The 23594-nt window shown below is 43.7% G+C and overlaps 1 protein-coding gene and 1 long non-coding RNA gene across 9 annotated transcripts in view; both read right to left on the bottom strand.

The window, feature by feature from the left end:
* LOC118381670 (septin-9-like) overlaps positions 1-23594 on the bottom strand; it is a 155234-nt gene that overhangs the window by 14654 nt on the left and 116986 nt on the right. For all 8 annotated transcript variants that reach the window (XM_052517732.1, XM_052517731.1, XM_052517723.1 and 5 more), the window contains one exon: positions 8710-8930. In XM_052517732.1, coding sequence (XP_052373692.1) covers positions 8842-8930 — 89 coding nt within the window. In that variant the 3' untranslated portion in view covers positions 8710-8841. The remainder of the gene's footprint in view (positions 1-8709; positions 8931-23594) is intronic.
* On the bottom strand, positions 21943-23408 carry LOC127929666 (uncharacterized). The gene is made up of 5 exons (XR_008135728.1): positions 23368-23408; positions 23196-23238; positions 23024-23152; positions 22117-22374; positions 21943-22072 (listed from the first exon to the last, which is right to left on the bottom strand). It is a non-coding gene; the product is annotated as an uncharacterized LOC127929666 (long non-coding RNA).

A 23594-nucleotide genomic window follows, 5' to 3' on the forward strand; every position in this document is an offset into this window, starting at 1 on the left:
CATGTTAACTCAACCACTACCATGATGTTGATCTGTTTGTGTGGGTGTGTTCTCTCTCTCCATGTTAACTCACCCACTACCATGATGTTGATCTGTTTGTGTGGGTGTGTTCTCTCTCTTCATGTTAACTCACCCACTACCATGATGTTGATCTGTTTGTGCGGGTGTGTTCTTCTCATGTTAACTCTACCATGTTAACTCACCCACTACCATGATGTTGATCTGTTTGTGTGGGTGTGTCTCTCTCATGTTAACTCACCCACTACCATGATGTTGATCTGTTTGTGTGGGTGTGTTCTCTCTCTCATGTTAACTCACCCACTACCATGATGTTGATCTGTTTGTGTGATCTGGTGTGTTCTCTCTCTTCATGTTAACTCACCCACTACCATGATGTTGATCTGTTTGTGTGGGTGTGTTCTCTCTCTCCATGTTAACTCACCCACTACCATGATGTTGATCTGTTTGTGTGGGTGTGTTCTCTCTCTTCATGTTAACTCACCCACTACCATGATGTTGATCTGTTTTGTTTGTGGGTGTGTTCTCTCTCTTCATGTGTTAACTCACCCACTACCATGATGTTGATCTGTTTGTGTGGGTGATCATGTTAACTCACCCACTACCATGATGTTGATCTGTTTGTGTGGGTGTGTTCTCTCTTCATGTTAACTCACCCACTACCATGATGTTGATCTGTTTGTGTGGGTGTGTTCTTCTCTTCATGTTAACTCACCCACTACCATGATGTTGATCTGTTTGTGTGGGTGTGTTCTCTCTCTTCATGTTAACTCACCCACTACCATGATGTTGATCTGTTTGTGTGGGTGTGTTCTGTTTCTCTCTTCCATGTTAACTCACCCACTACCATGATGTTGATCTGTTTGTGGGGTCAACCACTACCATGATGTTGATCTGTGTTGTTCTCTCTTCATGTTAACTCACCCACTACCATGATGTTGATCTGTTTGTGTGGGTGTGTTCTCTCTCTTCATGTTAACTCACCCACTACCATGATGTTGATCTGTTTGTGTGGGTGTGTTCTCTCTCTCCATGTTAACTCACCCACTACCATGATGTTGATCTGTTTGTGTGGGTGTGTTCTCTCTCTCCATGTTAACTCACCCACTACCATGATGTTGATCTGTTTGTGTGGGTGTGTTCTCTCTCTCCATGTTAACTCACCCACTACCATGATGTTGATCTGTTTGTGTGGGTGTGTTCTCTCTCTCCATGTTAACTCACCCACTACCATGATGTTGATCTGTTTGTGTGGGTGTGTTCTCTCTCTCCATGTTAACTCACCCACTACCATGATGTTGATCTGTTTTGTTTGTGGGTGTGTTCTCTCTCTTCATGTTAACTCACCCACTACCATGATGTTGATCTGTTTGTGTGGGTGTGTTCTCTCTCTCCATGTTAACTCACCCACTACCATGATGTTGATCTGTTTGTGTGGGTGTGTTCTCTCTCTCCATGTTAACTCACCCACTACCATGATGTTGATCTGTTTGTGTGGGTGTGTTCTCTCTCTTCATGTTAACTCACCCACTACCATGATGTTGATCTGTTTGTGTGGGTGTGTTCTCTCTCTCCACTACCATGTTAACTCACCCACTACCATGATGTTGATCTGTTTGTGTGGGTGTGTTCTCTGTTTGTGTGGGTGTGTTCTCTTCATGTTAACTCACCCACTACCATTCTCTCTCTCCATGTTAACTCACCCACTACCATGATGTTGATCTGTTTGTGTGGGTGTGTTCTCTCTCTCCATGTTAACTCACCCACTACCATGATGTTGATCTGTTTGTGTGGGTGTGTTCTCTCTCTTCATGTTAACTCACCCACTACCATGATGTTGATCTGTTTGTGTGGGTGTGTTCTCTCTCTTCATGTTAACTCACCCACTACCATGATGTTGATCTGTTTGTGTGGGTGTGTTCTCTCTCTCCATGTTAACTCACCCACTACCATGATGTTGATCTGTTTGTGTGGGTGTGTTCTCTCTCTCCATGTTAACTCACCCACTACCATGATGTTGATCTGTTTGTGTGGGTGTGTTCTCTCTCTTCATGTTAACTCACCCACTACCATGATGTTGATCTGTTTGTGTGGGTGTGTTCTCTCTCTCCATGTTAACTCACCCACTACCATGATGTTGATCTGTTTGTGTGGGTGTGTTCTCTCTCTTCATGTTAACTCACCCACTACCATGATGTTGATCTGTTTGTGCGGGTGTGTTCTCTCTCTCATGTTAACTCACCCATACCATGATGTTAACTCATGTTAACTCCCACTACCATGATGTTGATCTGTTTGTGTGGGTGTGTTCTCTCTCTCCATGTTAACTCACCCACTACCATGATGTTGATCTGTTTGTGTGGGTGTGTTTCTCTCATGTTAACTCATGTTAACTCAACCACTACCATGATGTTGATCTGTTTGTGTGGGTGTGTTCTCTCTTCATGTTAACTCACCCACTACCATGATGTTGATCTGTTTGTGTGGGTGTGTTCTCTCTCTCCATGTTAACTCACCCACTACCATGATGTTGATCTGTTTGTGTGGGTGTGTTCTCTCTCTTCATGTTAACTCACCCACTACCATGATGTTGATCTGTTTGTGTGGGTGTGTTCTCTCTCTTCATGTTAACTCACCCACTACCATGATGTTGATCTGTTTGTGTGGGTGTGTTCTCTCTCTCCATGTTAACTCACCCACTACCATGATGTTGATCTGTTTGTGTGGGTGTGTTCTCTCTCTTCATGTTAACTCACCCACTACCATGATGTTGATCTGTTTGTGTGGGTGTGTTCTCTCTCTTCATGTTAACTCACCCACTACCATGATGTTGATCTGTTTGTGTGGGTGTGTTCTCTCTCTCCATGTTAACTCACCCACTACCATGATGTTGATCTGTTTGTGTGGGTGTGTTCTCTCTCTTCATGTTAACTCACCCACTACCATGATGTTGATCTGTTTGTGTGGGTGTGTTCTCTCTCTCCATGTTAACTCACCCACTACCATGATGTTGATCTGTTTGTGTGGGTGTGTTCTCTCTCTTCATGTTAACTCACCCACTACCATGATGTTGATCTGTTTTTGGGTGTGTTCTCTCTCTCCATGTTAACTCACCCACTACCATGATGTTTCTCTCTCTTCATGTTAACTCACCCACTACCATGATGTTGATCTGTTTGTGTGGGTGTGTTCTCTCTCTTCATGTTAACTCACCCACTACCATGATGTTGATCTGTTTGTGTGGGTGTGTTCTCTCTCTCCATGTTAACTCACCCACTACCATGATGTTGATCTGTTTGTTGGGTGTGTTCTCTCTCCATGTTAACTCACCCACTACCATGATGTTGATCTGTTTGTGTGGGTGTGTTCTCTCTTCATGTTAACTCACCCACTACCATGATGTTGATCTGTTTGTGTGGGTGTGTTCTCTCTCTCCATGTTAACTCACCCACTACCATGATGTTGATCTGTTTGTGTGGGTGTGTTCTCTCTCTCCATGTTAACTCACCCACTACCATGATGTTGATCTGTTTGATGTTGATCTGTTTGTGTGTGTTCTCTCTCTCCATGTTAACTCACCCACTACCATGATGTTGATCTGTTTGTGTGGGTGTGTTCTCTCTCTCCATGTTAACTCACCCACTACCATGATGTTGATCTGTTTGTGTGGGTGTGTTCTCTCTCTCCATGTTAACTCACCCACTACCATGATGTTGATCTGTTTGTGTGGGTGTGTTCTCTCTCTCCATGTTAACTCACCCACTACCATGATGTTGATCTGTTTGTGTGGGTGTGTTCTGTGTGGGTGTGTTCTCTCTTCATGTTAACTCACCCACTACCATGATGTTGATCTGTTGGGTGTGTCTCTCTCTCCATGTTAACTCACCCACTACCATGATGTTGATCTGTTTGTCTCTCTCTCCATGTTAACTCACCCACTACCATGATGTTGATCTGTTTGTGTGGGTGTGTTCTCTCTTCATGTTAACTTCTCTGTTTGTGTGGGTGTGTTCTCTCCATGTTAACTCACCCACTACCATGATGTTGATCTGTTTGTGTGGGTGTGTTCTCTTCATGTTAACTCACCCACTACCATGATGTTGATCTGTTTGTGTGGGTGTGTTCTCTCTCTTCATGTTAACTCACCCACTACCATGATGTTGATCTGTTTGTGTGGGTGTGTTCTCTCTCTTCATGTTAACTCACCCACTACCATGATGTTGATCTGTTTGTGTGGGTGTGTTCTCTTCATGTTAACTCACCCACTACCATGATGTTGATCTGTTTGTGTGGGTGTGTTCTCTCCATGTTAACTCACCCACTACCATGATGTTGATCTGTTTGTGTGGGTGTGTTCTCTCCATGTTAACTCACCCACTACCATGATGTTGATCTGTTTGTGTGGGTGTGTTCTCTCTCCATGTTAACTCACCCACTACCATGATGTTGATCTGTTTGTGTGGGTGTGTCTCTCATGTTAACTCTACCATGTTAACTCACCCACTACCATGATGTTGATCTGTTTGTGTGGGTGTGTTCTCTCTCTTCATGTTAACTCACCCACTACCATGATGTTGATCTGTTTGTGTGGGTGTGTTCTCTCTCTTCATGTTAACTCACCCACTACCATGATGTTGATCTGTTTGTGTGTTCTCTCTCCATGTTAACTCACCCACTACCATGATGTGTTTGTGTGGGTGTGTTCTCTCTCCATGTTAACTCACCCACTACCATGATGTTGATCTGTTTGTGTGGGTGTGTTCTCTCTCCATGTTAACTCACCCACTACCATGATGTTGATCTGTTTGTGTGGGTGTGTCTCTCATGTTAACTCACCCACTACCATGTTAACTCACTCCCACTACCATGATGTTGATCTGTTTGTGTGGGTGTGTTCTCTCTCTCCATGTTAACTCACCCACTACCATGATGTTGATCTGTTTGTGTGGGTGTGTTCTCTCTCCATGTTAACTCACCCACTACCATGATGTTGATCTGTTTGTGTGGGGTGTGTTCTCTGTTTGTGTGGGTGTGTTCTCTCTCCATGTTAACTCACCCACTACCATGATGTTGATCTGTTCTGTTTGTGGGTGTGTTTCTCTCCATGTTAACTCACCCACTACCATGATGTTGATCTGTTTGTGTGGGTGTGTTCTCTCTCTTCATGTTAACTCACCCACTACCATGATGTTGATCTGTTTGTGTGGGTGTGTTCTCTCTCTTCATGTTAACTCACCCACTACCATGATGTTGATCTGTTTGTGTGGGTGTGTTTCTCTCTCTCCATGTTAACTCACCCACTACCATGATGTTGATCTGTTTGTGTGGGTGTGTTCTCTCTCTTCATGTTAACTCACCCACTACCATGATGTTGATCTGTTTGTGTGGGTGTGTTCTCTCTCTTCATGTTAACTCACCCACTACCATGATGTTGATCTGTTTGTGTGGGTGTGTTCTCTCTCTCCATGTTAACTCACCCACTACCATGATGTTGATCTGTTTGTGTGGGTGTGTTGTTGATCTCTCTCCATGTTAACTCACCCACTACCATGATGTTGATCTGTTTGTGTGGGTGTGTTCTCTCTCTCCATGTTAACTCACCCACTACCATGATGTTGATCTGTTTGTGTGGGTGTGTTTCTCTCTTCCATGTTAACTCACCCACTACCATGATGTTGATCTGTTTGTGTGGGTGTGTTCTCTCTCTCCATGTTAACTCACCCACTACCATGATGTTGATGTTGTTCTCTCTCTTCATGTTAACTCACCCACTCATGATTTGATCTGTGGGTGTGTTCTCTCTCTCCATGTTAACTCACCCACTACCATGATGTTGATCTGTTTGTGTGGGTGTGTTCTCTCTCTCCATGTTAACTCACCCACTACCATGATGTTGATCTGTTTGTGTGGGTGTGTTCTCTCTCTCCATGTTAACTCACCCACTACCATGATGTTGATCTGTTTGTGTGGGTGTGTTCTCTCTCCATGTTAACTCACCCACTACCATGATGTTGATCTGTTTGTGTGGGTGTGTTCTCTCTCTCCATGTTAACTCACCCACTACCATGATGTTGATCTGTTTGTGTGGGTGTGTTCTCTCTCCATGTTAACTCACCCACTACCATGATGTTGATCTGTTTGTGTGGGTGTGTTCTCATGTTAACTCTACCATGTTAACTCACCCACTACCATGATGTTGATCTGTTTGTGTGGGTGTGTTCTCTCTCTCCATGTTAACTCACCCACTACCATGATGTTGATCTGTTTGTGTGGGTGTGTTCTCTCTCTCCATGTTAACTCACCCACTACCATGATGTTGATCTGTTTGTGTGGGTGTGTTCTCTCTCTCCATGTTAACTCACCCACTACCATGATGTTGATCTGTTTGTGTGGGTGTGTTCTCTCTCTCCATGTTAACTCACCCACTACCATGATGTTGATCTGTTTGTGTGGGTGTGTTCTCTCTCCATGTTAACTCACCCACTACCATGATGTTGATCTGTTTGTGTGGGTGTGTTCTCTCTCTCCATGTTAACTCACCCACTACCATGATGTTGATCTGTTTGTGTGGGTGTGTTCATGATGTTCTGTGGGTGTGTTCTCCATGTTAACTCACCCACTACCATGATGTTGATCTGTTTGTGTGGGTGTGTTCTCTCTCTCCATGTTAACTCACCCACTACCATGATGTTGATCTGTTTGTGTGGGTGTGTTCTCTCTCCATGTTAACTCACCCACTACCATGATGTTGATCTGTTTGTGTGGGTGTGTTCTCTCTCCATGTTAACTCACCCACTACCATGATGTTGATCTGTTTGTGTGGGTGTGTTCTCTCTCTCCATGTTAACTCACCCACTACCATGATGTTGATCTGTTTGTGTGGGTGTGTTCTCTCTCCATGTTAACTCACCCACTACCATGATGTTGATCTGTTTGTGTGGGTGTGTTCTCTCTCCATGTTAACTCACCCACTACCATGATGTTGATCTGTTTGTGTGGGTGTGTTCTCTCTCCATGTTAACTCACCCACTACCATGATGTTGATCTGTTTGTGTTCTCTCTCTCCATGGGTGTGTTGGGTGTGTTCTCTCTCCATGTTAACTCACCCACTACCATGATGTTGATCTGTTTGTGTGGGTGTGTTCTCTCTCCATGTTAACTCACCCACTACCATGATGTTGATCTGTTTGTGTTAACTCACCCACTACCATGATGTTGATCTGTGTTGTTCTCTCTCCATGTTAACTCACCCACTACCATGATGTTGATCTGTTTGTGTGGGTGTGTTCTCTCTCCATGTTAACTCACCCACTACCATGATGTTGATCTGTTTGTGTGGGTGTGTTCTCTCTCCATGTTAACTCACCCACTACCATGATGTTGATCTGTTTGTGTGGGTGTGTTCTCTCTCCATGTTAACTCACCCACTACCATGATGTTGATCTGTTTGTGTGGGTGTGTTCTCTCTCCATGTTAACTCACCCACTACCATGATGTTGATCTGTTTGTGTGGGTGTGTTCTCTCTCTCCATGTTAACTCACCCACTACCATGATGTTGATCTGTTTGTGTGGGTGTGTTTCTCTCTCCATGTTAACTCACCCACTACCATGATGTTGATCTGTTTGTGTGGGTGTGTTTCTCTCTCCATGTTAACTCACCCACTACCATGATGTTGATCTGTTTGTGTGGGTGTGTTTCTCTCTCCATGTTAACTCACCCACTACCATGATGTTGATCTGTTTGTGTGGGTGTGTTCTCTCTCCATGTTAACTCACCCACTACCATGATGTTGATCTGTTTGTGTGGGTGTGTTCTCTCTCCATGTTAACTCACCCACTACCATGATGTTGATCTGTTTGTGTGGGTGTGTTCTCTCTCTCCATGTTAACTCACCCACTACCATGATGTTGATCTGTTTGTGTGGGTGTGTTCTACCATGATGTTGATCTCTCCATGTTAACTCACCCACTACCATGATGTTGATCTGTTTGTGTGGGTGTGTTCTCTCTCCATGTTAACTCACCCACTACCATGATGTTGATCTGTTTGTGTGGGTGTGTTCTCTCTCCATGTTAACTCACCCACTACCATGATGTTGATCTGTTTGTGTGGGTGTGTTCTCTCTCCATGTTAACTCACCCACTACCATGATGTTGATCTGTTTGTGTGGGTGTGTTTCTCTCTCCATGTTAACTCACCCACTACCATGATGTTGATCTGTTTGTGTGGGTGTGTTCTCTCTCCATGTTAACTCACCCACTACCATGATGTTGATCTGTTTGTGTGGGTGTGTTCTCTCTCTCCATGTTAACTCACCCACTACCATGATGTTGATCTGTTTGTGTGGGTGTGTTCTCTCCATGTTAACTCACCCACTACCATGATGTTGATCTGTTTGTGTGGGTGTGTTCTCTCTCCATGTTAACTCACCCACTACCATGATGTTCTCCATGTTAACTCACCCACTACCATGTTGATCTGTTTGTGTGGGTGTGTTCTCTCTCCATGTTAACTCACCCACTACCATGATGTTGATCTGTTTGTGTGGGTGTGTTCTCTCTCCATGTTAACTCACCCACTACCATGATGTTGATCTGTTTGTGTGGGTGTGTTCTCTCTCCATGTTAACTCACCCACTACCATGATGTTGATCTGTTTGTGTGGGTGTGTTCTCTCCATGTTAACTCACCCACTACCATGATGTTGAGCTCGAAGCCCTGTTTCATGGCCTTCCTCCGCATCTGTTCCAGGATGGCATCGATGCCCACATAGCTGAAGTCCCCCATGCCAGGACCTGGCACAGTCTTCTCCACCTGGCACGCTACCATGCGGGCACCGCCTGGGGTGGCATCATCATCTCGGACACGGCCACCTCAGACATGGCTCTACTGCTGTAGCTGGTAGTGACCTCTGAGGAGAGAGGAGAGAGGCAGAGAGAAATACATGTCAGTACAAGTGGATAAACCATGTATTTCCCCTGGTGTGATCATGTATATTTGAAACATACTGGACACATTACATGAGATTCCTACTGTGAAATAAAGAAAATCATTTAAAGTAGCAAGATAACAAAAACCTTACACATTCAAGTAAACCAACTTATACAGTTAGTATACTACACTAAACATACAGCAGAACCATATTGCTGTGTCATCAGAAACAAGTGAAGGAGTTGGAAGGATGGTTTTCTACACAGCTGTGAGTTAGTTACTAGCGAGACATAACCTAGCTAGACCTGGACCCCACACGAGCCTGAACAAATATCCATACATTAGGACCAAACATGGGCCAAAGCCCTGCTAATACTAACAGACAGCTGAGCACCCCAGGACAACTACCTGTGGTGTGTGTGTGTGTTGGAGCCAAAGCCCTGCTAATACTAACAGACAGCTGAGCACCCCAGGACAACTACCTGTGGTGTGTGTGTGTGTTGGAGCTGGGGAGACAGTGGAAAAGTTGAGGTGTAGACTAGCGGACCATAAACTAAGGAAATGTAAAGAACCCCCCCACATATCACCTGTTATTACTGAACCAACTGTGTTTCAGCACCACCCGGGGCCTTCTGCAGTACTGAACCAACCGTGTTTCAGCACCAACCGGGGCCTTCTGCAGTACTGAACCAACCGTGTTTCAGCACCAACCGGGGCCTTCTGAAGTACTGAACCAACCTGTGTTTCAGCACCACCTGTTTGTGTGGGGGCCTTCTGCAGTACTGAACCATGATGTTGATCTGTGTTTCAGCACCATGATGGGGCCTTCTGCAGTACTGAACCAACCGTGTTTCAGCACCACCCGGGGCCTTCTGAAGTACTGAACCAACTGTGTTTCAGCACCACCGGGGCCTTCTGAAGTACTGAACCAACTGTGTTTCAGCACCACCCGGGGCCTTCTGAAGTACTGAACCAACTGTGTTTCAGCACCAACCGGGGCCTTCTGAAGTACTGAACCAACTGTGTTTCAGCACCACCCGGGGCCTTCTGAAGTACTGAACCAACTGTGTCATCAGAAACAAGTGAGGGAGTTCATGGCACCGAGACATAACCCGGGACCTTCTGAAGTACTGAACCAACCGTGTTTCAGCACCACTACCTGTGGGCCTTCTCAGTACTGAACCAACTGTGTTTCAGCACCACCGGGGCCTTCTGTTAGTACTGAACCAACTGTGTTTCAGCACCACCCGGGGCCTTCTGCAGTACTGAACCAACTGTGTTTCAGCACCAACCGGGGCCTTCTGCAGTACTGAACCAACCGTGTTTCAGCACCAACCGGGGCCTTCTGAAGTACTGAACCAACCGTGTTTGTTTCAGTACTGAACCAACCGTGTTTCAGCACCAACCGGGGCCTTCTGAAGTACTGAACCAACGTGTTTCAGCACCAACCGGGGCCTTCTGCAGTACTGAACCAACCGTGTTTCAGCACCAACCGGGGCCTTCTGCAGTACTGAACCAACCGTGTTTCAGCACCACCGGGGCCTTCTGCAGTACTGAACCAACCGTGTTTCAGCACCAACCGGGGCCTTCTGCAGTCACACACTTACTCAACAGTCATATTGAAGTAAACAGTCTCTACTGAGGGTTAGATACACAGTACATGTTTGTCTGACCACCGCAGGACTCATATACATTCATAGAATAATATTCTGAGTTACAGGAGGACCTCCCTGCAGATTCTAACTCAAGTTAACTATGTACGCTGGGTGGTGTCTGATCACCAGGCATATTGTTTAATAAAGTGTGTCCTGCTGATGATGAGAGAGTGAAAACCTGAATCCTGACCTACTCACAACTCTGGAATCAACAGTGCTATTAAGGATGACACACACACACACACACACACACACACACACACACACACACACACACACACACACACACACACACACACACACACACACACACACACACACACACACACACACACACACGGAGGACAGTCAGCTCCTCTCTTGGAGCCACAAGGGCAGGCTGCCAAGAATTTTACAGCCATCAAGATTCCATCCCCCCTCCCTCCAGCTAGTTACAACTCCGATAACAACAACACTGAAGAGAGAAACTCAGGAAAATCCCAGAGTTCACTGTAAAGACTACTACACTAGGTTCTGGTAGGAAGATAATAGGCTGGTATATCTTGTTCACAGAACACTTGATACCAGTCCATTTTCAGAAGAAAGGTCTTGTGAATTGAGTATGCTGTCAAAGTAAATGTTTCTATAGAAACGGGCAGAGTTAGAGACACACCTAGCCTATAGGGAACTAGCTCCAACTGGCCTCCACACCACTTCCCCATCCTGGTCCAGACACCAGTCACCCTCTCCTCTAGTAGTTTCCACTGCAACAGGTACAGAATAATACTGATCAACATGTCACTATTTTAACTTCCAATACCTGGCTCTACCCTGCGCTTACTGTCCTTGACTGGCATATAGGAGGGTGGTTGGGCATAGATAGATCTGGTGACCAGAATGTTCGTGCTTCAGCCAACTCTTCTGTCATGTGTGTTGTCATGGCATACAGTAGAAGAGAGGATAACTGAGGAGTTGGCTGAAGCACAAACAGACCTGGTTACCAGGCTATCTACAGTACAGTACAGGCTTTTTCTTTATTTGTATTATTTTCTACATTGTAGAATAATAGTGAAGACATAAAACCTATGAAATACCACATACGGAATCATGTAGTAACCAACAAAGTGTTTAACATATCAACATATATTTGAGATTCTTCAAAGTAGCCCCCCTTTGCCTTGATGACAGCTTTGCGCACTCTGGGCACTCTCAACCAGGAACCAATTCTTCACCTGGAATGCTTTTCCAACAGTCTTGAAGGAGTTCCCAAATGCTGAGCACTTCTTGGCTGCTTTTCCTTCACTCTGCGGTCCAACCCAGTCCAAACCATCTCAATTGGGTTGAGGTCGGGTGATTGTGGAGGCCAGGTCATCTGATGCAGCATTCCATCACTCTCCTTCTTTGTCAAATAGCACGTACACAGCCTGGAGGTGTGTTTTGGGTTATTGTCCTGTTGAAAACCAAATGATAGTCCCACTAAGCGCAAACCAGATGGGGTAGCTACTCTGTCTCTCACAAAGACACGGCGGTTGGAACCAAAATTCTAAAATTTGGACTCTGACCAAAGGACAGATTTCCACTGGTCTAAAGTCTATTGCTCGTGTTTCTTGGCCCAAGCAAGTCTCTTCTTCTTATTGGTGTCCTTTAGTAGTGGTTTCTTTGCAGCAATTCGACCATGAAGGCCTGATTCACTCAGTCTCCTCTGAACAGTTGACAATGAGTTATGTCTGTTACTTGAAGTCTGTGAAGCATTTGTTTGGGCTGCATTTTCTGAGGCTGGTAATTCTAATGAACTTATCCTCTGTAGCAGAGGTAACTCTGGGTCTTCCTTTCCTGTGGTGGTCCTCATGAGAGCCAGTTTCATCATAGCGCCTGATGGTTTTTGCAACCGCACTTAAAGAAACGTTCAAAGTTCTTGACATTTTCCGGATAGGCTGACCTTCATTGGACTGTCGTTTCTCTTTGCTTATGTGAGCGGTTCTTGCCATAATATGGACTTGGTCTTTTAACAAATAGGGCTATTTTCTGTATACCACCTAACCATGTTACAACACAACTGATTGGCTCAAACACATTAAGGAAAGACATTCCACAAAATAACTTTTAGAAAGATACACCTGTTAATTGAAATGCATTCCAGGTGACTACCTCATGAAGCTGGTTGAGAGAATGCCAAGAGTGTGCAAAGCTGTCATCAAGGCAAAGGGTGGCTACTTTGAAGAATCTCAAATCTAAAATATTTGTTTAACACTTTTTTGGTTCCAACATTATTGTGTTATTTGTTATTTCATAGTTTTGATGTCTTCACTATTATTCTACAATGCAGAAAATAGTAAAATAAAGAAAAACCCTTGAATGAGTAGGTGTGTCCAAACTGTTGACTGGTACTATATATCCAGCTAACCTCACATGCCAGTCACGTACTGTAAACAGGGTTACTTACAAAAGGCTCTGACTGATGTAAAAGACTCATTGAGTGAGGTGAAGTGCAATGGCTCATCTCCATGGTTACAGAGACAAGACGAGGCAGTGTCCATCCCAAGTAGAGTCACTGCTCAGCCCTTTCCCTTAGCATCAGGGGACACTGCAGCAACCCTTTGGGAGGATGGGCCATACATGTACCTGTCTGTTCCCTCTACAGGGGGCACTGCAGCAACCCTTTGGGAGGATGGGCCATACATGTACCTGTCTGTTCCCTCTACAGGGGACACTGCAGCAACCCTTTGGGAGGATGGGCCATACATGTACCTGTCTGTTCCCTCTACAGGGGACACTGCAGCAACCCTTTGGGAGGATGGGCCATACATGTACCACCTGTCTGTTCCCTCTACAGGGGACACTGCAGCAACCCTTTGGGAGGATGGGCCATACATGTACCTGTCTGTTCCCTCTACAGGGGGCACTGCAGCAACCCTTTGGGAGGATGGGCCATACATGTACCTGTCTGTTCCCTCTACAGGGGACACTGCAGCAACCCTTTGGGAGGATGGGCCATACATGTACCTGTCTGTTCCCTCTACAGGGGACACTGCAGCAACCCTTTGGGAGGATGGGCCATACATGTACCTGTCTGTTCCCTCTATAGGGGCACTGCAGCAACCCTTTGGGAGGATGGGCCATACACCTGTCTGTTCCCTCTACAGGGGACACTGCAGCAACCCTTTGGGAGGATGGGCCATACATGTACTTGTCTGTTCCCTCTACAGGGAGCCAGAGAGCTGGGTACGTCTTGGCTGTGTTTGGGCCTGTTTAACAAGAAGTAAATAGAAACACACACTAATCTCCCATTCCTGGTTGTTAAGAAACGTCTAGTTTGGAGGGTTTAGAGGGTGACACTATAGGAACGATGCAGGGATTAGGGCTGAGACGATACCAGTATCACGATTCAAAGGATTCTAACAACCCTAGCTTTGTACGTTGACAGCTCATGAACCCGATGTCACTAGGTACACTACCAACCAACAGCACATACAAGAGGGCCAGACAACCTTTCTGTCTGACTACACTGCTAAAACGTTGTGCAACTTTGTGAAGTAAATGTAGCCTTTGTTTAACCACGATCAAATCCCTAGAGGTTAAAACCCCTCTTCCAGGAGACCTGGAAATTAAGTAAACTAACTCTAAAAACTCAATAGGGTGAGAGTTGAATACCCCTGCTATGATGTCCGGGGCCTGCTGGTTTTCTGTTCTACCTGATATGTAAATGCACACCCCTGGTGTTCCAGGTCTAAGTCAGTCCCTGGTTAGAGGGGAACAATGAAAAGCAGTGAAACTGTCTTCGAGGTCCAGAGTTGAGTTTGAGGGCTCTACAGTATGTCAGCCAATATGTCTTGCCAAAGTGCATAACATGGAGCTGATTGGATGTCGTTATTGTTATTCAGGGATGCCTTGGCCTGCTGTGCAGCGCCAAAACATAGGTGTCTGAGTGCTTTTTGGAAAATGACCCTATAAATCTGAAATGACCCTTGACCCTTTCATTAGTTAGAACGTCTGGTTGGCCATTTCACCTAAACAGCTGGGAGACATTAGCAGCACATTATCACACAGGGACAGGGAGAGAAGGACCAGTTAACCAGACAAGAAAAGCAGAGGAATGGATGAGGGTTGTGTGTGTCTCAACTTTACAAACATGTCATCCATTGAGTATGGTTCCAGTCGGTGTCCCAGAATGTGGACAACATCGACATTATCACTGTGTTTGCTAGCTGACAACAAAACCACCTTCAGGATAAAACCAAACCTAATAAGCCACAAACTGTCAGCCAAGCAGATTGTAGATATGAGTCCAAGTGAAGATGATCCGGTTTCATCTCTACCTCTCGAATGATAAAATGGTTATGAACAGTCTATGTGGTTATAAAGCATTATGCATGGCACATGAAGCTTTATGTGATTGTAATGCATTATAAACAGGGTATTCGTAGGGAGAGTCATCAATGTTTCAGAGTAGAACAGATGTCAGTTGAATAGTAACAGTCAGCAGCAATCAGTGAAACCATAAGGTTCACTGTGGAGGCAATATGTTGTCATGGATGGATCCCTCTAATGATCATTCCCTGGAATTGAGTGGATTACATTACATAGACTACATCCCTCTTTTGAATGGGATGTGCAGTCTTTCAGATGGCAGTCTTTCAGATGGCAGTCTTTCAGATGGCAGTCTTTCCCGAGTGGCGCAGCACTGTGTCTAAGTGTCAGAGGCGTCACTACAGACACCCTGGTTCGAATCCAGGTTGTATCACAACCGGCTGTGATTGTGAATCCCATAGGGCGGCGTACAATTGGACCAGCGTGGTCTGGGTTTGGCCAGTGTAGGCCATCATTGTAAATAAGAATTAAATTTATTCTTAACTGACTTGCCTGGATAAATAAAGGTTCCATTTAAAATAAAACATGTTAAACAGATGGTCTGACTCACTGTGGTTATTAAAGATCCCATGGCACTGCAAATGGGAGAGGACATGTCATTAAAATGCCTTTATTTAGGTGACACTCATTGTAAGAGTAAGGGTGTTAACCCTGATGTCATGGCTAAATTCCCAACCTGGCCCTCATCATTTTATCATGGAAAGGGGGATACCTAGTCAGTTGTACAACTGACATGTGTCTTCTCCATTTATGGGCATCTAATCATCCCCAGATTCCAACTCCAGTGGGCTCTCCTATCCCTTGAAACTCTTCAACCAGGTTGTTGCTGTGAAAGGGTGTGTCAACCTAAAATTAAATAGAGATTTCCTTCATTTCAATATGACATTGGCATGAAACATGCATTTCGTAAGAATCCACAGAAAAATACTTTTAGAATTCCCACAAAAAAATAACAATACTTTTCCAGATTTACTGGAATTGTTGTGCTCCTGGTTTCAATTATGGCCCATAAAGAATGTTGTCTGTCTTTGCAGAGTATGCAGTTGCTTTGCTCTGTAAATAAGGACAGAAGTCCCAATACCAGAGAGAGGAGAGGAATAGACAGGAGAAGAGCGGAGAGGGGACTGAATAGATGTGATTCACTCTCTCCATGCATAGCTTGGGGCATTCCCACTTAACAGCCAGCTAACTACAAACAGGCCCTGAAATATTTGACACCTGTCCTACACTGTCTATAATCTGGCCCTGCATCTACTGCACATTGTGTCTTCAGGAGGGAGAGCATTTTGTAAAACAGGGAAGAACTACATTACCTAAACTAGTCCAATAAGTGCAAACACTAATTATTTCAGTTTTTAAACCCAATGTGATATGTTCACCATTTGTCAGATGATGTTAATCAAAAGGTTAGGGCTGCGGTTAGTTGATATGTTGACAGTTAGTTGAACATCAACAAACCATCTACTTGGGACTATGCAAATTAAGTTATATGTTTATGACATCATTCCTCCCCTAACTGATATGACATGGGGGGAGGAGATGGGGGGTCAAGTTCATGAGCACTACAACTAGAACACTTCCAACCTCACTGTGCTGGCCACAAACCTTTTTATGAGTGTACTTTTTCTCCACATTCCGAGACCCATGAGAGAGAACAAGAGAAAGAAAGAGGGATCCATGAAGAGGGCAGAAGATAGTTCGCCTGTCGTCTAAGGCTTTATGGTAATAGCCAGAGTGAGTAGCCATCTCTCAGTCTTCACGTTCACAATGACATTTTGTCCATAAGCTCCTTTCTAAAGCAAATCGAATACGCTACTCCAAACTATTAATCAACAAATCAGAAAACAGACTTCCTCTAACAGTCGAAAGTCCAACTATTTGTGACGAGTCCTGGTTTCATTCTTCCTATGAATCTCAGGTCAAGAACCTGGGAGGAAAGAGAGGAGGGGAAGAGATGACAATGCATGTGAAGAATAAAATAAAGCCTGGCATCATCAACATCCATATGAGCCATCAGATCCTGGGACACAGAAGCCATTGTCAAGTACAGTGCACACATGATGAGTCACCGTCATATGACAGAGGCTGACACAGCAGTACGGAGGCCAGCCAGTAAGACCAGGCATTACTCTGCATTATGGTACAAATAACCCCTAGCCAGACACAAAGAGAAGCCCCAAAATGAACTGGGGAAGTGTTGTGCTTATATGCGGGTGTGTTTGTGTAGCCAAGCCCGTTTCCCAGGGTCCTCTCCATTTCTGGTCTCCTGAGAATGTGGCCTATGACCCCGCAGGGCTGTGAAAGCAGATGTTGTCACCTGATGCTGGGGATATGTACTGCTGTGTGTGTGTGTGTGTGTAGAGTTGTTTACCAAACACATCTGTATGCCCAATACACGACACAATCTCAGACACTCATTTAAAAATGTATGGACAATAAAACATAAAACGACGAAGAGAGCATGTTCTAACACTCCAACATATTTTCAAGGTGTAATCGTCTTCAGATTGTAACAATGTGCATCGACCTGATAAAACCTACATCAAAACATGTAACTTGACAAACGGCACCCCATACCTACCACAGACTCCCAGTGATAGAGTCAGAGTGTTTCAGAGGGATGTTAGACAGACAGAGGGGTTGAGGGGTTCATTCAGTCATGCTGCAGTGCTGTTATCTGTCTCATTATCTGAACTGTCACTGTTTCTGACAGAAAACAGGCAACGCAACGACCCCTAACTGCCTACACAATACAGGGACATTATCTACCTGTGTAACATCAGCACACATCGACACAGAGTCAGGTCAGATAGGCAGCATAGTCTGGTGAAAGTATGCATAGGACCATTTCCTCCTTATGTTGAGCAGGATCTTTTTACACCAACTGTAGATTCCTCCTGCAACACCACCTCTTAGCCTGTTCCCAGATCAGTCTGGGAACAGGTGCTGTATAGCTAACTACTATGGCCATTGTCATGCCAATCATGTTTGACTATGGGAGTTAGCAAGACAGCTTCAAATGGAAGTGAAAGAGTCCACTTCAAAATGAAAATCTTTACATTTTCAGTTAAGACGCGTCTTTAGCCCGAACCTACACAATTGTAACCTGCCTGACTGTTTACCATTTTGTTACCACTTAGTTAGCATTCTGTTTCTGCCTTTTCTGCCTAGTTACCATTCTGTTTCCACCTAGTTACCATTCTGTTTCTGCCTTTTCTGCCTAGTTACCATTCTGTTTCCACCTAGTTACCATTCTGTTTCTGCCTTTTCTGCCTAGTTACCATTCTGTTTCTGCCTTTTCTGCCTAGTTACCATTCTGTTTCTGCCTCAGTCATCATTAGACTAATGTAAATTGTATCAAGGTCCATCTAATGATATTATCTATGAGCCTTCTTCAGAGAAGCTAAGAGAACGAGCCATTAGCCAGCAGCATTAACTGTGTTGACTGTGTTAACAACCCTCCAGACAAACTTCAATGCCATACAACTCTCCTTCCGTGGCCTCCAACTGCTCTTAAATGCAGGGAAAACTAAATGCATGCTCTTCAACACCTGCTCGCCCGTCCAGCATCACCACTCTGGGCGGCTCTGACTTAGAATACGTGGACAACTACAAATACCTAGGTGTCTGGTTAACCTGTAAACTCTCCTTCCAGACTCACATTAAGCATCTCCAATCCTAAATTAAATCTAGAATCGGCTTCCTATATCGCAACAAAGCATCCTTCACTCATGCTGCCAAACATACCCTCGTAAAACTGACCATCCTACCAATCCTCGACTTCGGTGATTTTACATTTCTATAAAATAGCCTCCAACACTCTACTCAACAAACTGGATGCAGTCTATCACAGTGCCATCCGTTTTGTCACCAAAGCCCCATATACTACCCACCATTGCGACCTGTACGCTCTCGTTGGTTGGCCCTCGCTTCATACTCGTCGCCAAACCCACTGGCTACAGGTTATCTACAAGTCTCTGCTAGGTAAAGCCCTGCCTTATCTCAGCTCACTGGTCACCATAGCAGCACCCACTCGTAGCGCGCGCTCCAGCAGGAATATCTCACTGGTCACCCCCAAAGCCAATTCCTCCTTTGGTCATTCTTCCTTCCAGTTCTCTGCTGCCAATGACTGGAATGAACTGCAAAAATCACTGAAGTTGGAGACTCATATCTCCCTCACTAGCTTTAAGCAGCACCTGTCAAAGCAGCTCACAGATCACTGCACCTGTACATAGCCCATCTGTAAACAGCCCATCTATCTACCTACCTCATACAGTATTAATTTATTTAGCTTGCTCCTTTGCACCCCAGGAACTCTAATTGCACATTCATCTTCTCCACATCTACCATTCCAGTGTTTAATTACTTCTCCACCATGGCCTATTTATTGCCTTGGCCAGGTCACAGTTGCAAATGAGAACTTCTTCTCAACTAGCCTACCTGGTTAAATAAAGGTGAAAAAAATAAAAAATAATTAGCAGTAGCCTATTACAGGTCATGCTACTGCCGGTTGTTTGTTTTGCTGAGGTCATAGTGTATCAGTGTGGAATTGTTCTCTGACAGCTAGTGTTGGGGCGCAGGGTTCCAGAATCTGACCTTTGACTGATCTCTCTGCCCGAGTCACTGGTACGACTACAGAGAGAAATAACCTCAGGGAGAGAATTAGGGAGAGGACTGCTTTCAACAGAGTTGTACTAAAACACCTTAGCAACCCAAATCAAGCAGCTTGGTGTATGACGACACGTTACCTCTGGACTGGACTTTTACTTCCATCACTGATCAACACGTGTTCTCATGGCTTTCTTGTCCCTCAGCAGACATATGGTGAGCAATATGTTTGGAACACGGAATCATAATTGAATCACAATACATACTGAATGGAGAGAATCGGAATACATACTGAATGGAGAGAATCAGAATACATACTGAATGGAGAGAATCACAATACATACTGAATGGAGAGAATCGGAATACATACTGAATGGAGAGAATCACAATACATACTGAATGGAGAGAATCGGAATACATACTGAATGGAGAGAATCGGAATACATACTGAATGGAGAGAATCGGAATACATAGTGAATGGAGAGAATCGGAATACATAGTGAATGGAGAGAATCGGAATACATAGTGAATGGAGAGAATCGGAATACATAGTGAATGGAGAGAATCGGAATACATAGTGAATGGAGAGAATCGGAATACATAGTGAATGGAGAGAATCACAATACATACTGAATGGAGAGAATCACAATACATACTGAATGGAGAGAATCACAATACATACTGAATGGAGAGAATCGGAATACATACTGAATGGAGAGAATCGGAATACATACTGAATGGAGAGAATCGGAATACATACTGAATGGAGAGAATCGGAATACATACTGAATGGAGAGAATCACAATACATACTGAATGGAGAGAATCACAATACATACTGAATGGAGAGAATCACAATACATACTGAATGGAGAGAATCACAATACATACTGAATGGAGAGAATCGGAATACATACTGAATGGAGAGAATCACAATACATACTGAATGGAGAGAATCACAATACATACTGAATGGAGAGAATCACAATACATACTGAATGGAGAGAATCACAATACATACTGAATGGAGAGAATCACAATACATACTGAATGGAGAGAATCGGAATACATACTGAATGGAGAGAATCGGAATACATACTGAATGGAGAGAATCACAATACATACTGAATGGAGAGAATCACAATACATACTGAATGGAGAGAATCACAATACATACTGAATGGAGAGAATCGGAATACATACTGAATGGAGAGAATCGGAATACATACTGAATGGAGAGAATCGGAATACATACTGAATGGAGAGAATCGGAATACATACTGAATGGAGAATCACATTGAATGGAGAGAATGAATACATACTGAATGGAGAGAATCACAATACATACTGAATGGAGAGAATCACAATACATACTGAATGAATCGGAATACATACTGAATGGAGAGAATCGGAATACATACTGAATGGAGAGAATCGGAATACATATTGTATTGGCATAAGTTTCATGATAATATTGTATGGTGAGGTCCCTGGCAATTCCCAGCCCTAGTATGTGTTATGGAGGTGATGTCATTTTGGTGAATAAATAAGGTGAATAAATAAGGCTTCAGACAGATGTCATCTAGATGTGTTACATGGATCTCATGACAGTCTGGTCAGAGTAAAGTGATACTGGGAAGATGTCAATACCAGTCAAAGTGACGTTGGTACTACATGTCTACAGACACTCTACACATCCACTGTGCTGTCGATCATTCCTTTAATACAGTGGGCCCTAGTCAACACACACACACACACACACACACACACACACACACACACACACACACACACACACACACACACACACACACACACACACACACACACACACACACACACACACACACACACACACACACACACACACACAGCAGTTCATCATTCCATCAGCACAGTGATCAACAGTAGACCCCAATCTATCAGTCACTGCAGACAGAAAGAGATGACCGACCCCTCAACTCTCCCTAAACCTGCTATTCTGCACCCCTCCTTAATCCACATCAAGTCCCTTCTACCCCTCCCTATACACACACATATATCCCAGAAGTACTAGAGCTGGGAGATATAGACAAAAATCCATATCACGCTACATTTACTGAATTATCCCGATAATGCTAAATTCATAACAATGTGCATCAGTTACTTGTTTATATTGGCCTTTAAACTACTACTATTTTTAAATGTTGTAGATATCAATTGTCCGGTTAGAAATCGCCCATATTTGTTGACATAATTCATTTCAAAACGTCACATTCCTCTAGTAAAGGCTATTTATAGCTGTAAAAGGCCCTCGATAAATGGTTGGTTGGGTCGGTATCAGTAATGTTATGTAATGTATCGTCCTTGTTTTATGAAATACACACCAGTCTGCACCCCCCTTCTTCCTTCCTTCCACTGTCCTTCACTGGAACTAAAACCACAGACCTCATTATCTCATACATACCATTTCAGAACTAAAACCACAGACCTCATTATCTCATACATACCATTTCAGAACTAAAACCACAGACCTCATTATGTCATTACATACCATTTCAGAACTAAAATCACAGACCTCATTATCTCATACATACCATTTCAGAACTAAAACCACAGACCTCATTATCTCATACATACCATTTCAGAACTAAAACCACAGACCTCATTATCTCATACATACCATTTCAGAACTAAAACCACAGACCTCATTATCTCATACATACCATTTCAGAACTAAAACCACAGACCTCATTATCTCATACATACCATTTCAGAACTAAAACCACAGACCTCATTATCTCATACATACCATTTCAGAACTAAAACCACAGACCTCATTATCTCATACATACCATTTCATAACATTTCAGAACTAAAACCACAGACCTCATTAAACCACAGACCTCATTATCTCATACATACCACAGAACTAAAACCACAGACCTCATCTCATACATACCATTTCAGAACTAAAACCACAGACCTCATCATCTCATACATACCATTTCAGAACTAAAACCACAGACATCATCATATCTCATACATACCATTTCAGAACTAAAACCACAGACATTATCTCATACATACCATTTCAGAACTAAAACCACAGACCTCATATCTCATACATACCATTTCAGAACTAAAACCACAGACCTCATTATCTCATACATACCATTTCAGAACTCACAGACCTCATTATCTCATACATCCATTTCAGAACTAAAACCACAGACCTCAAAGACCTCATTATCTCATACATACCATTTCAGAACTAAAACCACAGACCTCATTCATACATACCATTTCAGAACTAAAACCACAGACCTCATTATCTCATACATACCATTTTCAGAACTAAAACCTAAAACAGACCATTTCATCTCATTATCTCATACATACCATTTCAGAACTAAAACCACAGACCTCATTTTCATTATCTCATACATACCATTTCAGAACTCTCATACATACCATTTTCAGACCTCATTATCTCATACATACCATTTCAGAACTAAAACCACAGACCTCATTATCTCATACATACCATTTCAGAACTAAAACCACAGACCTCATTATCTCATACATACCATTTCAGAACTAAAACCACAGACCTCATCATCTCATACATACCATTTCAGAACTAAAACCACAGACCTCATTATCTCATACATACCATTTCAGAACTAAAACCACAGACCTCATCATCTCATACATACCATTTCAGAACTAAAACCACAGACCTCATCATCTCATACATACCATTTCAGAACTAAAACCACAGACCTCATCATCTCATACATACCATCTCAGAACTAAAACCACTGACCTCATACATACCATTTCAGGAGACAAGGACATACATTACATACTCCACCCGTCATAATGGTATGCAAACGCATGACCAAGGAGAAGTGAAGAAATAATATGTAATAGTAGATACTAACCCACTTAACGGATGTCTACAGACAGAACCATACCTCTGGGAATCTAACACTCACACGAGAATGCAGAGGTAATGACGACCTTTCCGGCATCACATCAGCAGCTGTTGAA

The sequence above is a fragment of the Oncorhynchus keta genome, unplaced genomic scaffold, assembly GCF_023373465.1.
Source record: "Oncorhynchus keta strain PuntledgeMale-10-30-2019 unplaced genomic scaffold, Oket_V2 Un_scaffold_9739_pilon_pilon, whole genome shotgun sequence".
NCBI lineage: Eukaryota > Metazoa > Chordata > Actinopteri > Salmoniformes > Salmonidae > Oncorhynchus > Oncorhynchus keta.